At 50.8% G+C, this 14,651-nt stretch overlaps 6 protein-coding genes across 6 annotated transcripts; 3 read left to right on the top strand and 3 right to left on the bottom strand.

Moving 5' to 3' along the window:
- Positions 1-906: 906 nt before the first annotated feature.
- Positions 907-1,545, top strand: PV08_03370 (peptide-methionine (S)-S-oxide reductase; the record flags this gene model as incomplete). The annotated part of the gene is made up of 1 exon (XM_016377724.1): positions 907-1,545. One exon carries the CDS (start codon positions 907-909, stop codon positions 1,543-1,545), a length of 639 nt encoding a protein of 212 aa, XP_016239294.1.
- Positions 1,546-1,719: 174 nt separating this feature from the next.
- On the bottom strand, positions 1,720-2,598 carry PV08_03371 (uncharacterized protein; the record flags this gene model as incomplete). Its single annotated transcript, XM_016377725.1, has 1 exon — positions 1,720-2,598. One exon carries the CDS (start codon positions 2,596-2,598, stop codon positions 1,720-1,722), a length of 879 nt encoding a protein of 292 aa, XP_016239295.1.
- Positions 2,599-3,332: 734 nt separating this feature from the next.
- On the top strand, positions 3,333-7,436 carry PV08_03372 (uncharacterized protein; the record flags this gene model as incomplete). Its single annotated transcript, XM_016377726.1, has 1 exon — positions 3,333-7,436. The coding sequence occupies one exon, from the start codon at positions 3,333-3,335 to the stop codon at positions 7,434-7,436; it is 4,104 nt and encodes a 1,367-aa protein (XP_016239296.1).
- A 3,345-nt stretch (positions 7,437-10,781) lies between these two features.
- On the top strand, positions 10,782-11,403 carry PV08_03373 (uncharacterized protein; the record flags this gene model as incomplete). The annotated part of the gene is made up of 2 exons (XM_016377727.1): positions 10,782-11,039; positions 11,122-11,403. The coding sequence occupies 2 exons, from the start codon at positions 10,782-10,784 to the stop codon at positions 11,401-11,403; spliced, it is 540 nt and encodes a 179-aa protein (XP_016239297.1).
- A 531-nt stretch (positions 11,404-11,934) lies between these two features.
- On the bottom strand, positions 11,935-12,755 carry PV08_03374 (uncharacterized protein; the record flags this gene model as incomplete). Its single annotated transcript, XM_016377728.1, has 3 exons — positions 11,935-12,455; positions 12,553-12,672; positions 12,734-12,755. 3 exons carry the CDS (start codon positions 12,753-12,755, stop codon positions 11,935-11,937), a joined length of 663 nt encoding a protein of 220 aa, XP_016239298.1.
- Positions 12,756-13,742: 987 nt separating this feature from the next.
- Positions 13,743-14,519, bottom strand: PV08_03375 (uncharacterized protein; the record flags this gene model as incomplete). The annotated part of the gene is made up of 2 exons (XM_016377729.1): positions 13,743-14,272; positions 14,447-14,519. 2 exons carry the CDS (start codon positions 14,517-14,519, stop codon positions 13,743-13,745), a joined length of 603 nt encoding a protein of 200 aa, XP_016239299.1.
- Between the last annotated feature and the right edge of the window lie 132 nt (positions 14,520-14,651).

The following is a 14,651-nucleotide window of genomic DNA, read 5'->3' on the forward strand; positions in this document are numbered from 1 at the left end:
TGTTGCTCTGAATTATCATTCAATGAGAATTGGTCTTTTCTGCGATAATGGTCCCTTCGGCCTGACGAGGCTGTGAAGATGTTCGGATATCTCTGAAGCTCTGGTTCCAGGAGCACCAGCCTTGCCACTCTGAACTAGGAGAGCATCTTACCACAAGGTACCTTGGGAGAACGAGCTAATGTACATGTCATTTCAGAGGGCTTTAGCAATGCAAATATCTGCTCACCCCTACCGTGGCTCGTGAGACGTTTTCGGTAGGCGGAAGTTTAAGATATCGTAATCATGCAGGGCTAAAGTGTCCTAGCGAGCTTCGGGATCGAAGAAGTAATTGTCATGGTTTTGCCGCCAATGGGATTAAGTAAACTGAGATTTCTATAGAGGGTGAAGCACTGACTGCTCGAAACCACTGGGCACTGCTGGGGACGGAATGCGAGGGTTACGGGCAGTGAGTACTGCAACTGCTGCGCCCCGATGAGAAATTGTCATTGCCCTCTAACTAGTAATTTTAGTGTGACTCCATATGGGTACGGAGTTTTGTAGTATGCATGATGCATCCTTATACGCGCGACTCCGTACAGCGTATCTCACTCAAGTATGACGTGCTGACGTGCTCGATCTCGGGGTTCTCGAAGATTATGGATCGCAGTCGACGATTGGCGGTGCACAATATACATAGGTCGTTTCTATCCGCATCTACTAGACCTTACTTGCCTCTACTTATACTCTCTGTCGCCAGCAACTCGTAACACAATCAACGGATAAGTCAGAACCACAACACCCAAGCAACATCAACCCCGGCTACACACTACTACATACCCCAGGTACCGCTAGACCAAACATTCCCGAGCCCGATCATCGTTGGTTCTTCTCAGTTACGCTCTCCTCATCCTCCTCATCCTCCCAACAATGGCCTTTCAAATGCCCGGCTTCCTATCTCGATTCCTCCGGCCCTTCTCGTCCGCGGCCCATCTCTCTCTACAACCGGACGCACTAGCCGCGATGCAATTCCCGCCAAACTCCCAACGGGCCATTTTCGCCGGCGGCTGCTTCTGGGGCCTTGAGGAACTGTACCGCAAGGACTGGGGCAACGGCAAGGGCTTGCTGGACTGTCGCGTAGGATACACGGGCGGTAAGACCGAGGCGCCGTCATACCAGGCCGTCTGCTCAGGGCGGACGGGCCACGCCGAGTCGCTCTTGATCGTCTTTGACCCGGAACTCGTCACGTATCGGCAGCTCGTCGAGTACTTTTTCAAGATGCACGATCCCACGACCCTGAACAGGCAGGGTGCCGACACGGGCACGCAGTACCGTTCGGCCGTGTTCGTCGAGGACGACGAGCAGGAGAAGATTGCCACCGAGGTCAAACAGAAGGTCGGCGAGCAGTGGTACAAGGGGAAACCCATCACGACGGAGATCCTGAGGGCGACGCAGTGGTATGATGCCGAGGACTATCACCAGGATTACCTCAAGAAGCAGGAGTTGAACGGCGCTTATGGATATCATTGTCCTGCGCATTTTGTGAGGCCTTTTCCTGAACTGAAGTAAAAAGGGAGATCTCGACCTAAAGGCCCAAGATATCCAAGGAATGGATCTGGACCGCGGTGATGATAGTTACGAGGTGTGTGATAGTATATAACTGGACAGGTACAAAGTCTCAAAATTTCTTACTCAGAGGTCTGAGTGCTTATCTTTCGATGTATTGCCCTGAACAAAGATGCATCAAAGCCTGCTAGGCATTCTCACTCCTCCGTCCAGACGTATTACACCGCCATTGAGCATGGGATTCTCGACTATTTCCTTGACGAGACGCGCGAATTCGTCTCCTCTGCCCATGCGCGTTGGATATTGCACCATCTCAGGGTTTATCGACGCACGAGAACCCGTGCTGACCTTCGGTTGGCTTTCGACTCCCTCTTTCTTAGCCGGTGCTTTGGGAGTCTTCTTTTTCGGTGGCACCGTCATTCCGGTCTGAAACACGCCAGGCGCAATACCCATCACTCGAATGCCAGCCTTCTGCCCCAGCTCTCTCGCCAGTGGCAACACAATACTCCTCACGGCACCCTTGCTTGCGCTGTAGGCTAACTGCCCGATTTGCCCTTCGTAGGCTGCGACTGAAGAGACCACGACAATGATTCCTTTCTCGCCGTCGGGACCCCAGGGTTCATTCAGTGCCATGTGTGGCACGGCCAGACGGATCAGATCCACAGTGCCTCGTAGGTTGATGCTCAATGTACGGTCAAACTGTGACATATCCATGTATTTTACAGACTCGTGTGTCGCGGTGGGATCTTGTTTGGGGAGTGAGAGGGCAGCGGTTCCGATACCAGCGCAGCATATCACGCCCGAGAGAGGCTTGTTGGTTTCTCGTGTCCATGACAACGTGTTCTTCAGTGCAGCTTGCAAGGATTCGGTCGATGCGACATTGGTCTTGTTGAAAATGACCTTGGAAGAGTCGATGCGAGACGATGCATCGCCTGTGGGAGCGTTCAGATCGAGGACAGACACGTTGGCACCGTTCTGTAAGAAGATCAAAGCGGTGGCTAGTCCAAGGCCACTGGAGCCTCCGCTGACGATGAAGGTGCGGTCTTTGATCTGCATTCTGTGAAGGTGTACAGGAGGCAGAAAGCTTGCCTGCTCATGGTCATGAGGCATACCTATATTTACTCCCATATCCAGGTAGGTGGACGCAAGTACCTCGGTTCGCGCATGGGCGTCTCGAGACATTCATGTGCCATGGTTCGTGCCCATATCCCATAAACAGTTGTCATAAGTCAGCTGTTGGCTCTGTCCATGCTGTCGTACTTAGTCGAGCCTGCCAACAGCAGATTGTACAACGTCCTGAACTACGGCTTTGGTGCCAGAGTTGTTTATAGATTGCGTACACGGCGCGTAAAGGCGGCGGGTGGTTGTTTAGGCCCGAAGGAGTGTGACACCAGCGAGGCACAACCACCACGCAAAGATCAACGCTGGTATCGAGAGACACTCATATCATACATCAGTGCAGTTACTCTTACACTGACCCAAGACTCTTGTATCTTTGTCACAGGCCACCCAACGCAATGACAAGATCTGGGGCGCAAAGTTGACCTGCTTCCTCTTCGTCTGCTGTCCCAGTTCCCCGCCGCCATCGCCCCCTGGCAGCCAGGCTTATTAGGCGCACACTCTTCCTGGCTGTGTCTCATACGGGGTAAAACAGGCTGATCCTGTTCCACCACAGTCACGAGCCGCAGCATACGACCTGCCTTGCTCATTCTTCGCCTTGGGTACTGCGTCTCTCTTTCTCCCTTCCGTTGTCTCTCGTTCTTTAGCGATTTTGATTCTATGCCCGCCATATGTCCCAATCCTCCCACCGCTCGAAAGCGCCCAGCCGGAGCGTGAACAGCCTGCGAAATGGAGATAGGTTGTCTAGAGAGTCGTCCAGGGTTCGACGAAAATCGATCAGCATAAACGATGCCTATCTGTATGCGTTAAGGGTGGCCTACCTCTCCTACTTGCTTCAGCCTCGCACATTTCGCAAGAAACATGTCGAGACCAAGCCTGCCATCCATCGCGCAACCACCACCTCCTCCTTCCACGATCTAATGAACGATTTCACCATTGTGCGAGACTCCAAAAGTACGAGATTTCCTCATGACTTCATCAAAGAGCTGGAGAAGAGGTTGCAAGGCATCCTTATTGGCAAGGAGAGGCGCCCGGAATACCAAGATGCTGTGGTTAAGCGGACGTTCGCCATTTTCCTCAACACACTGTCGGATCCTTCATTCAAAAAGCGGATGGATGCGGACAGAAGAGTCGAGGACCTGGTATTGATCTTCTTTTCTAACACAACAAAAGAGCTGCAACGTGGAAAGTCACCTGGCGACGACGGGGTGAAGCGCATGGTCGACCGTCATGTTGCCCTCTTCGTCCGGCTTCTAAGTCTCATTTTGAAAGACCGAGACTGGGCAAAAGACAAGCCTGAGTTGGCGTCTCGATTGCAGACATTTGAGTCGAAGCTCCTCAAAGGAGACGAAAATCTGGCTGCCACACATCTCAATGGACAAAGCAGTGTCGTGGAAGAAATGGTGCCGCGTAGCTACGATGTCAAGGATATGCCTTTGGTGCAGGTGGTTGGACGAATCTTCGGCTTGACCAATACTATGATGCAGTCAGATATCGACAAGTATAAGCCGGTTTGGACCGAAAAGGCCGCGCTTCAAGATCTGAAGACATACCAGCAACATCTCAATCTCGGTACCAAGTTGACCCTCAATTCCGGCGATTTCGACACTCACGAAGCGTATGAATTGTGGAAGAAGACCGAAGGACCGGAACTTTCTCAACTCATGCTTGCGATTGTACAAGCAAGTCCCGACCTAGCCAAAAGTACCCCAGGCGGAAGTCTGCCACAATTCAATCCCCAAGGTGCTGGACCTGCTTCCACAGAATCTCACTACGCAGAAGTGTCAAGACTTCTCTCTCATGACTCCTCCTCTTATGTTCTAGATCTGCCGGCGGATCTGGGCTCGCTTGATTTGAATGCGGAATCGGCCCAGCGCGATAGTGAACCCGGCCATGTTTATACCTTTATACCTTCAGATGCCAGAGCCATGTTTCGATTGATAATGCTACAGGCTCTCAATCACGACCTTAACGACGATACGAATGACGGCGCAAGTGGTCAATTGTTTTCGAAAAAGACCACAGAGTTGCTCAACGAGATTGCATTGAGATGGCGAATACCCAAGTTTACCCGCATCGTACTTTTTCTGGATGTGGTCCGCGAGAAGTTTGTGGAACAGGCCATTGGGCTGGAAATGCTGGACGCCGCCTTCAATTATGTGAAGGAACCGCTCCAGGAAGATTCGAAAAACAAGAGAGCATCTCTCATTATGAGTTCGGTCCTCTACGATCGATATAATTGGACGATATCTGACTTTGCCTTGATGGGCAAAGTACTCGGTGCACTACACGAGACGCTGCTTCGAGATCTTTACGAGACCATGATGACCTCCTTTGCTGAGAAAGCTCAGTTGCCCAAGCTGGGTATGATTATGGCGATTATTGATGAGCACATCAAAAGTGATCCAAACTTTACGCAAAATTCCGAGGATTTCGAAAATTTCAAGAATGCAGCCATTGATGGTCTTGCGGCTGAAGCTCGAAAACTGTACGACCGTCTTCTCGACAAGGAGCTGCCTCAAGAGAACGAAAAGTGGGAGTTCTACCACATTCAACAGGTCGCAACTGGCGTATTGAAACTTGCCGAGAAGGTGCAGAAGAGATTTCGAAAGAATCCAGAGATCTTGGGCATCAACCCATTAATGATTCTGCTGAATTGCACCCTCCCAGCCTTCGCAGAAGACTCAAAGGCTATAGTTGAGTCAGTACTTACCACAGCTCAAAGGAATCAAGTGGAGATTAGCATACAAGACGGATTTGACCTCTATAAGGAGCTCAGTGAGTTTCGACGAGTACACGCGGATGCTCTTCCGCATCGTCCATTCCCATACAAGCTAGAAGACCTACTTGCTGAGTTTGTCTGGAAATGGATCCGTACCACCGAAGAACAAGTTATTGGCTGGGTCGAAGGCGCTGTCAAACACGATACTTTTACTGTGAGAACCCAGAATCCAGGCGAAGTACCAACCGAGGATGAGCGTCATTCAACGTCCGTCATGGACATCTTCAGCTCTTTCCATCAGATCATTGATCAAATCGGGCAGCTTAACTGGGACGACGACTTGACCTATGCGAAGTTTCTCACCGCTGTCTCGAAGGCAATTGGAAATGGTGTCGCGAGATATTGCGAATTGTTGGATCAGATGTTCGGTAAAGAGATGGACCGACTGACGCCAGAACAAGAAGCTGCTGCCAACATGACCAGACAGGAGAAATGGGTACAGTTGGCAAAAGACACATGGAACAACAAAGAAAGAGTGGAACCTTTCCACTTCTACCCTCAATCTTTTGTGAAATTGAACAACATTTCTTTTGCCATTCAGGAGTGGGACAAACTAGAGCACGAAGTCAATGTGGACGCATGTGCTGAGGTTATCAAGAAGCATACTCCTCCAGCTGCCCAACGGCCTCGGAAGACTACGAACTATGTATTCACCATCAAGATTGTGGAGGCCGAGGACCTCAAAGCTTGTGATGTGAACGGATTCAGCGACCCGTATGTGGTTTTAACTGATGAATATCAAAAGAGGCTGTCGAAGAGCAGGATCATCTACCGAAATTTGAACCCTCGCTGGGATGAATCAGTCGACATCACGACACAAGGCCCTTTGAACCTTATTGCAACGATCTGGGACTGGGATGCCGTTGGTGACCACGACTATGTCGGACGAACCTCCCTGAAGCTAGACCCATCACATTTCAGCGACTTTCTACCTCGCGAGTATTGGTTGGACCTCGACACTCAAGGCCGACTTATGGTTCGTGTGAGCATGGAAGGTGAACGAGATGACATTCAATTCTATTTTGGGAAAGCCTTCAGGAATCTGCAAAGGACTCAGCGAGACATGACGAGAAAGATCACCGACAAGCTGTCTGCGTACATCAATCATTGTCTCTCTCGACGAGCGCTTCGATCTCTCCTCAACCGTGGCATATCTATTTCAAGCGTCTCCAACTACTTTGCACGGAATCGTGCCTCGGTGATGCCCGCTTCAGCAATGCCGACTGATGCCGAGATTCTCAACGCTCTCAAACCTCTCTTTGACTATTTTGACGACAATTTTGCTATAATGCAGCAAACTCTTACAGGAGAGGCCATGATCGCTGTGATGACTCGACTCTGGAAAGAAGTCCTGGTGACCGTCGAAGGTCTACTTGTACCTCCTCTGTCCGACAAACCGTCTCAGCAGAAGGCTTTGACCCAGCAAGAACTTGACATTGTCTTCAAATGGTTGCAAAGCCTTTTCGAATTCTTTAACGCTGTTGATGAGGAGACCGGTGAGGCTAATGGGGTGCCGGTGAATGTCCTGAAGAACCCCAAGTATCACGAACTACAAATGCTGAATTTCTTCTACTTCGAGCCGACAGACAGTCTCATCCGAGAGTCGGAACGTATGGCATCGGCGACCGCGGCGAGTCAGCAAATGCAACGCTCGAGGTTTAGTGCGCCGGCGAATCTGGGAACCGTGGGCGGGGGGCTACTCAATCCGGGCAGCATGGCCGGTGCAAGACGTGCTAAGAGCATCATGCTTTCACGGAATTTGGGGACAATGCGTAAGGCCAAGGAGGAGAAGTGGAAGGCTGCACAAGCAGATCCGAACGATGATATGATTCTGCGCATTCTCCGCATGAGGCCCGAAGCGACTGGGTACTTGAGAGATCGATCACGACAAAAGGAACGTCTTGCGGCGGCAGCGGCAGCGGAGATGATCGTACGACAGAGTCTGCTTGCCGGTGGTGGTAGAATGACCGGTCCAAGTGTGATGAGAAGATGAATGATTGGGAAGAAGCGATGGAATGATGAAGGGTGCGTGTCTCTTTTCCTGTTACAAGTCTGGGTCTGGGTCTCGTGATGCAAGTTTGGGGGAGGCTGGTACCGGTAACGCCGTAACGGTGACTGGTTCTGATTGAAGGATGGATCGATCTACCTACCTAAATACTACCTATGGTTTTAGGACTAATGAGTGATGGGCCATGGATATGGGTTTTGGCGTTGAGGGTCTCGGATGGATTACGGGATGACGGTATTAGCATGGTGCAGTGCACATTTATAGGGAGTAATCGAAGTTGATAATTGCATGGGAGCAGCGCAACAGTAGTTAGTTAGCATGGCAAGCATTTTTTTTTCTTTTGATACGATGGTTGAGTGTTATTCCGTAATGTCATTGACGTTATAACAATACGGTTTTAACTTTCAAGAACTTATCAGTTAAGGGACCACGCACGGCGTGTAGGAGAATGAGGAGGGCTTTGGGTACCTGGTAACCTTTGTCGATTTTTGATCATTTGACATACCCCGATCAAAGTAAAGGGGGAAAAAAGCTCTCTCCGTATCCTCGTTGATCGATCAAGGTTTGAAATATCAAAAGATGCTCGCGCGGGGAGCGGGTAACTTTGTCCATCATCATACTGTGGTTTGTGTGTACCAACCACGCGAGAACAATCCAAGTTGTAGCGTTAGCGCGGTGGGAAGAAGAAGAAGCCATCCTTTGATTGTGGTGTTCTGGCTTGGGGTATCTCTTCCAGTGAGTGCGAGCGACGGCGGAAATGGTGGCAGCTGGCAGCTGGCGGCTGGTTGCTGGTTGCCGGTTGCTGACGAGGTTGAGATGGGCTCTTTGGATCAGAGTCCGTGTCGTGGTAATGAAACAGAACCAAGGTAGTGTTGCCGCAGATGAAAGTGGTTTATATATGTATATGCATAGATGCGTGAAAGCCTCCGGTGGAGGAGACGATGTCGCCTTGTCGAGTCCCTTGATGTGCCGCCGCACAAGGAAAGGAAATAAGGCAGAGAAGAGAGCAAGGCCAAAACAAACAAGGAATATGATGTCGACTTTGCTGAACATTGTTGTCAGGACACTGCTTCGCATTCGGTTGTGGATGGGCCGATTCGGATTCATTTCCTTAGAGATCTGGACCCACCAAGACACCATCAATGCACTTGTTATTCAAGTGCTATCAATCAAACGCGTGGATTTTTCCATCAAATCACCAAGACCCCTAAAGTGATGTGCTCAAGTTAAAACTACATGGGCGGTGTAGTGGATGGCCATTCACTCAGGCGAGGAGGAAAGCAAAAAAAAAGGGCCCGCGTTCGAATCCCGACGACAACCCGACAATCGAGAATAAATTTTCAGCAATCTCCGCAGTCAGGGTTAGATCAAACCAGACAGGCTTGCCTGGAAGGCGTCCTGATTGTGAGAGGTGGAACAAATTCGGGGGGATACAACCAGAGAACCAGGTCAAGGTCGGGTCAAACCAGATGGGCTTGTCTGGAAGGCGTCTTGACCGTGGGCGGTGGAACAATTCTTTTTTTTTTTTCGTTGTTGTTGTTTTTTGCTGCAGTGAAGGTCAGGTATGTCTCGTTAATGCTTCTTCCTGTGACGCATCTTGTTTTCGAAAGTTGAAGGTTGAGACTTGAGGTACTCAGCGCTGGCGAGGGCAGAAGGTGCCAGGAAGTTGACGGGGACGAGGACGCGGCCAGCGTTGTAGCGGCACACTTCGAAGGAGGAGGTGAGCTCGCTAGAGGAATTGACCAGGCGCAGCTCAGCTGTGGTTTTCCCGAGAAAATCGTTTGTAGTAAGACCACGACACCATCAGAACCATTGCTCCTGAGACCTACTGTCAAGGCCCCCGATGGCGCTCTGGTCAAGCAAACCCATTGGAGCGTTCGATACGCTTCACTTCCCAGCACCATATTTGAACCCCATCTGACTCTCTCTCTCTCTCATCAGGCTCTTGAGCTTGGTTCAGCCGACCGTGCCACTCAATCCGCCCCAAAGCCAGCTGGGGCAAATTCCATGTCGTCGTCCTCCTCCAGCACGTCCTGCTGATCCCTGGTTCTTTCAAGCATCAACATCGCAGCTTTGTGTAGTTCGTCAGGATCACAAGGTGTCGGTCAACATCCTCCGCAAATGGATATAGCTAGTCTTTCTCGTCCTCGATAACGGAAAATACCCATTGGTCTCAATCTGGGTGCTGAGATCGACATACGAGAATCAGAAGCCACAGGTGTAATGCGATATGTGGTTTCGGATGAGGCCCTCCTGTATCTTCAGTGAGGGAGATGCCCTTGATGATCCAGACGGTACCACTGGGGTCCCGGAATTCCTGACATGATGAGCTTGATGACCGGTCTCCGATCTCCGGTCTTCGTCGGTCGGCTTGGGCTGCTGTCGGCTCGCGAGAGGGGGTATCTTCGACCCTTGTTGCTGTTGTTGGAGGGGCCATTTGATGGTTTTCATGTCTAGCGGTGCTCGAGTGTCGCCAGATGTACGGCCCTGGAGGGAAACGGTGGAGTCAGCCTTGGAAGCCGCCAAACCGGAGGATTGAGGATGGGTGCCTGGAATGGATCGGATCCATTCCACGGGCCTGCAGAGACGTACCTGTTTGCTTCGTGACCTCGTTGGGTCCAAACACTGGGTTCCTCGACCAGGATGGAAATCTCTCTAGATACCTGATTGACTGTTTCCTCCTTGCGGTGCCAGGTATCCCCCTGCTCCGGGCCACGCACCTCTCGTCGGCGAGACATTTCACTTCGACTGGAGGCTTCATGCCGAATTGTGGAAATTAGGTCTTGACATGACATGCCATCGCGTAGCAAGAAGGCTGTAGCAAGCAAGCAGTACCTGCGGTGGAAATCTTGGAAGGCCGGGGAGGAAAAAACATGTTTCTCCACGGTTTTGAAAATCCTTTGTCTCTGAGACAGCGGTGGCTCCGTTGTGGGTTGCTGCCTATCTGATGGGGTAATTGCGCGGTGAAACCATGGTTCATGGAACTCAACTTGGTGGTGGCTGTGAAAGGTTCACTAGGCCGTGAACTCAGATTCGAGATATATAGATGTATCGCCCATATGTTATGGACTTGGGGCTTTGCACACAGATCAAGGGCAAAACCACCGATCATCTCGCCAAGTTGCACTCATACTTATCCTCATCCAACATCTTGTCTTCCCGAGAGCCTGGTCCGTAAGTGGTGTTTGCTGCTTTGCGCCCCAGCCTGAACCAAGATAAACGAGACAAACGCGTACTGTAAGGCCCACTCACCGTGTTCCTCCTCTTTTCTCCTTATCGAATTTCAACAGACTTACCATTCCCCTTTGACAGTATCTTCCGCGATTCCCAATGGACAAAGCAACTGAGCCAAACAAACCCTCCAAGGGCGTCAACACGAACGAAGCCAAAGACTCATTCCCGTCATCAGCACCACCTCATTATGTAGAGAGAGCCAATCGTGCCTTTGAAATGGCCAAACGTATCTCTGGTGGCGCAAACCTACAGACCGTCGCAGGTGATTACAGCATGACAACCGAACAAGTCTGCCAGATGATTGCCATGTTTGCAGTGCAAGCAGGGGAAATCGGGAAAGCGACGCTTGGATCGGTACGTATTCTTGCTTTCCCGCCCTCTCATATTCCGTTGTCTGCCATTTTTGGTTTTTCTTTCTTTGACTGATTACACAAAGTGTTCTTTGACAACTGACAAGTCGTACGCACAAAAGCAGGAGACCATGAACACCATCATCGGAGAGAACAAAGAAGGTACAGGCAAGGCAATCCAAGATCAGTGCGAGCAAGTGAAGCAGCAGACAAGAGATGATGGTACGAAGGGATCCGACAAAAAAGAAGAATGGCATTCGAAGACGCAAGACGAATACCTTCCGGATGGACACGGAGGCTATGTCCGCAGCCATCCGAACCCATTCGTTATGTGGTACCCGTCGAAGAAACCCAGCAGTGGCAAGTAGAGAGTATCTCGTGGGTGTGCTGAGATGGAGAGAGATGTGGTTGTGTATACTCTGATGGCGACGATGATAGAATAGAATAGATGTCTGATCGATGAAGAGACGAGAAGAAAAGAGTGACGTGTTCATTGCCATATGTGGCTCGATTATTGCCGAGGCTGCGGCTGGTGCGTTCGCGAGGCTGAACTTCTCCTTTTTTCCCTTACATGCACACAGGCCTTTCTTCCCTCGACCTTCAGTTGAGCCCACGTCGCTTCCCACTCCGTTCGCCCTCGGCCCCTAATACCGGTACAACAGTGACACTTCGTAGAGTATGACGTGGTAACATCTATATTCAGCGTATTAAACATAGATTTCGCGTATAATATGGCTCCCATTGCGAAGGTTGCCTTGGGCAGCGAACAGTGATCCGGAAACGCGAGCTGCAATTTTGAATATCATTCGTTCTCCCTATGATCTCGACACTAACCAGTCATCCACTGCCTGAAATCCACACTTCGGAACCCATTCTCTTCTTGAATGCTCCCGTGTTTCTCAAACACCAGCGTTTGGAGCATCGGCATCTCTCTGGGCTGCAAACCGCGCAATGTCCTCGACGAGGTTCGAGGGTCGACCACGGACACGATATCTCCTCGCGACTTCTTCCACCGATATTCCATTGTTGATGTGCCTGATCATCCGGCGTATAACTGATGTCCCTACAACTTCACGGGTGGTCGTACTTTGCACACCGGCAGCCGGGTTTCGGGTGGGCGGCGGCGTTGGATTAGCATGGGTGTTGTCAGCCAGTGCTTCTGCGACTTCGTCCGATGTAATGGTCGTCCAACCGTCCTCATCATCCTGTGAGGCAGCCATATACGGGTCCAGGTGTATGGGAATTTGTCGGGTCTTGGCCGCTGTGGCATGGTGACCGGTGTTGACCGTCATGTTTTGAAGGTTGGAGTTGCCGTCTGAGCCATCGACAAGTGAAGGAGTGTGTCGATCAACAGAGTACGGGTACGAGTACGCTGTTGAATCCAAGGGCACTTGGGGGACAAGCTGTCGACGTTTTGCTTCTACCAAGCCAAGAGGAAAAGCAGTTAGCTTCAAATCCTACCTTCATCACAACATCGCCTCCATGAAATAAACGCAAAGGGGCACGTTAACACGTACTTTTCGTTTCGATACTCTCCAAGAGCATCTCAAAAGACATCTCATCGTCGGTGTCACTCTCATACTCCGTTCTCGATTCCACAACCTTTAGCTTTGGTCGTGGGGCTTCCGGGACCCTCTCTGTCGTCCAAGAGTTAGATATTTCCATGACAGCAACCCACACACGATGCCCACGGCTTACCTGACATTTCGGTGGATGCCATGTCCAGTGTTCAAAATCGAGACGGGGAACAAGAGAAGGAGGAAAGAATTCCTGTGATCTGTGAGAGTTGCCGCGACTTTTCTGTTCTCTCTTCTGGATACAAGTTGAAGCGGAGAGAAAGAAGTGAGACGGACAGGGGTATGTGAGGTGACGCAGCGGCAGCAGCTGCAAACCATCCGCATTCATCCTCATTCACCTGGAAGATTTTTGGACGTCACTCACAAACAAAGCAGAAAAGGATGCCACAATGCTGAACAAAGATATGTAGATATTGAGGCAGCGAACCGCATATCCTGAAGCAGCTGTCGGAAAAGGAAAGATTCTTTGAATAGAATCTACCATATGTGCCAGCGAATATGGACGATGGGGGACATTCGATCCCATGATACGTATCGGGTCACGTAGTCAGTAGAGGCTCAAATTCACACTCAGAGTATAGATCCATGATCCATATCCATATGGATATATGGATGTAGCTACCGATCACCTATCCATCATGCGCAGCAGTAGATATCATTCCAGTTCTCCACCTGACAGATCGAGGAACCGGACCATGGCTTCAGTTAAGTAGAGCGCCATTGCAAACGAGACTGGCTATCATATCACGTTCAATTCAACCATGGTTTACAAATCAACCGCGACGCAACACTACACAACACAACACAACGAACGTATCGCAACGAACATCGCGGTCCGCGGAATTTGAAACCGCGTCAACAGCAATCAGCGCCGACTCCGAGATCAACACCAACACCGTCATCCATCTTGTCTTTTTCATATTTGAACGCCAAGAGGCTTTCGACGCCAATCCTCCTGTGTTGAGGTCACCTACACCCAGTCTATCTACCACGGCTGCTCCACCGCCAACGCCCACGGCAACTGCCCCCTGACACACCCCTAAACAACCACAGAAGAAGAAGAAGAAGAAGAAGAAGAAGAAGAAGAAGAAGAAGGAGAAAAAGAAAGAAACCCACACAAACGAGCCACCCTACTCCAGACACAGAGCCCACTGGGCAATGGTTATGATCATATCCCTAACGGTAAACGTGTACCGTGCCGCCACGACCTCTGGAAATACACCCTCGCAAACCTCCCACACCATGCTCCCGAGGAGCCAAACCCGAACCTCTTCCGCCGAGGTTAGCCGGAGGTTGTTGTTACCGCTGCTGCCGTTGTTATTGTTGTTGTTGTTGTTGTTTTGGGTGGCGATCCCACGCTCAAACATCCGCCTCTCCGTGTACTGGGCGATGCGGACCACCACATCACGAGGTGTGATGCGGTGCTGGCGCGCCACGAGCGACAGGGAAACATTGTTGGCCATCTTGTGCACGAGGTGCACCGTCTCCGAATCCCACCAGCCGCGCTGGTAGTCCGTCATGACCAAGTACCCGTTGTCGACGGCGAGGCCCGACGCCCCAAGAGCCAAGTCGGCGCGGGTCATGGCAGAAGGTGCCAGGAAGTGGACGGGGACCAGGAGGCGGCCGCCGTTATAACGACACGCCTCGAAGGAGAGAGGGGCTATTTCGAGAGAGAAGACACAACAATAGTCAGCCATACATCTGCCATGTCCGCACACATAAACACAAACATCAAACCCAGGTACATTTAGGCACACGGTAAGCGAACAAAGTAACATTCCGCTGCGGTGACTGGTCGTATCAAGGCTAAAAAGATATAAAGGGGAAGACTTACTGACATCAGCCATATCAATGGCGCGAGGTTGAGCATAAACACGGCCCAGGCGGAGTTCTTGGATCCAGTCCATCTTGTTTGACATTTGTACTTGCGTGCAAAACCCGAAAGAAGAGAGAGGAAAAGGGGAGACAATTGTTTCGCGAACGGTTTTTTTTTTCGCAAGGCGACAACTGCTCTTTGGAAAATGTCTGCTGTTGAGAGC

This window comes from Exophiala spinifera (assembly GCF_000836115.1).
Source record: "Exophiala spinifera strain CBS 89968 unplaced genomic scaffold supercont1.2, whole genome shotgun sequence".
NCBI lineage: Eukaryota > Fungi > Ascomycota > Eurotiomycetes > Chaetothyriales > Herpotrichiellaceae > Exophiala > Exophiala spinifera.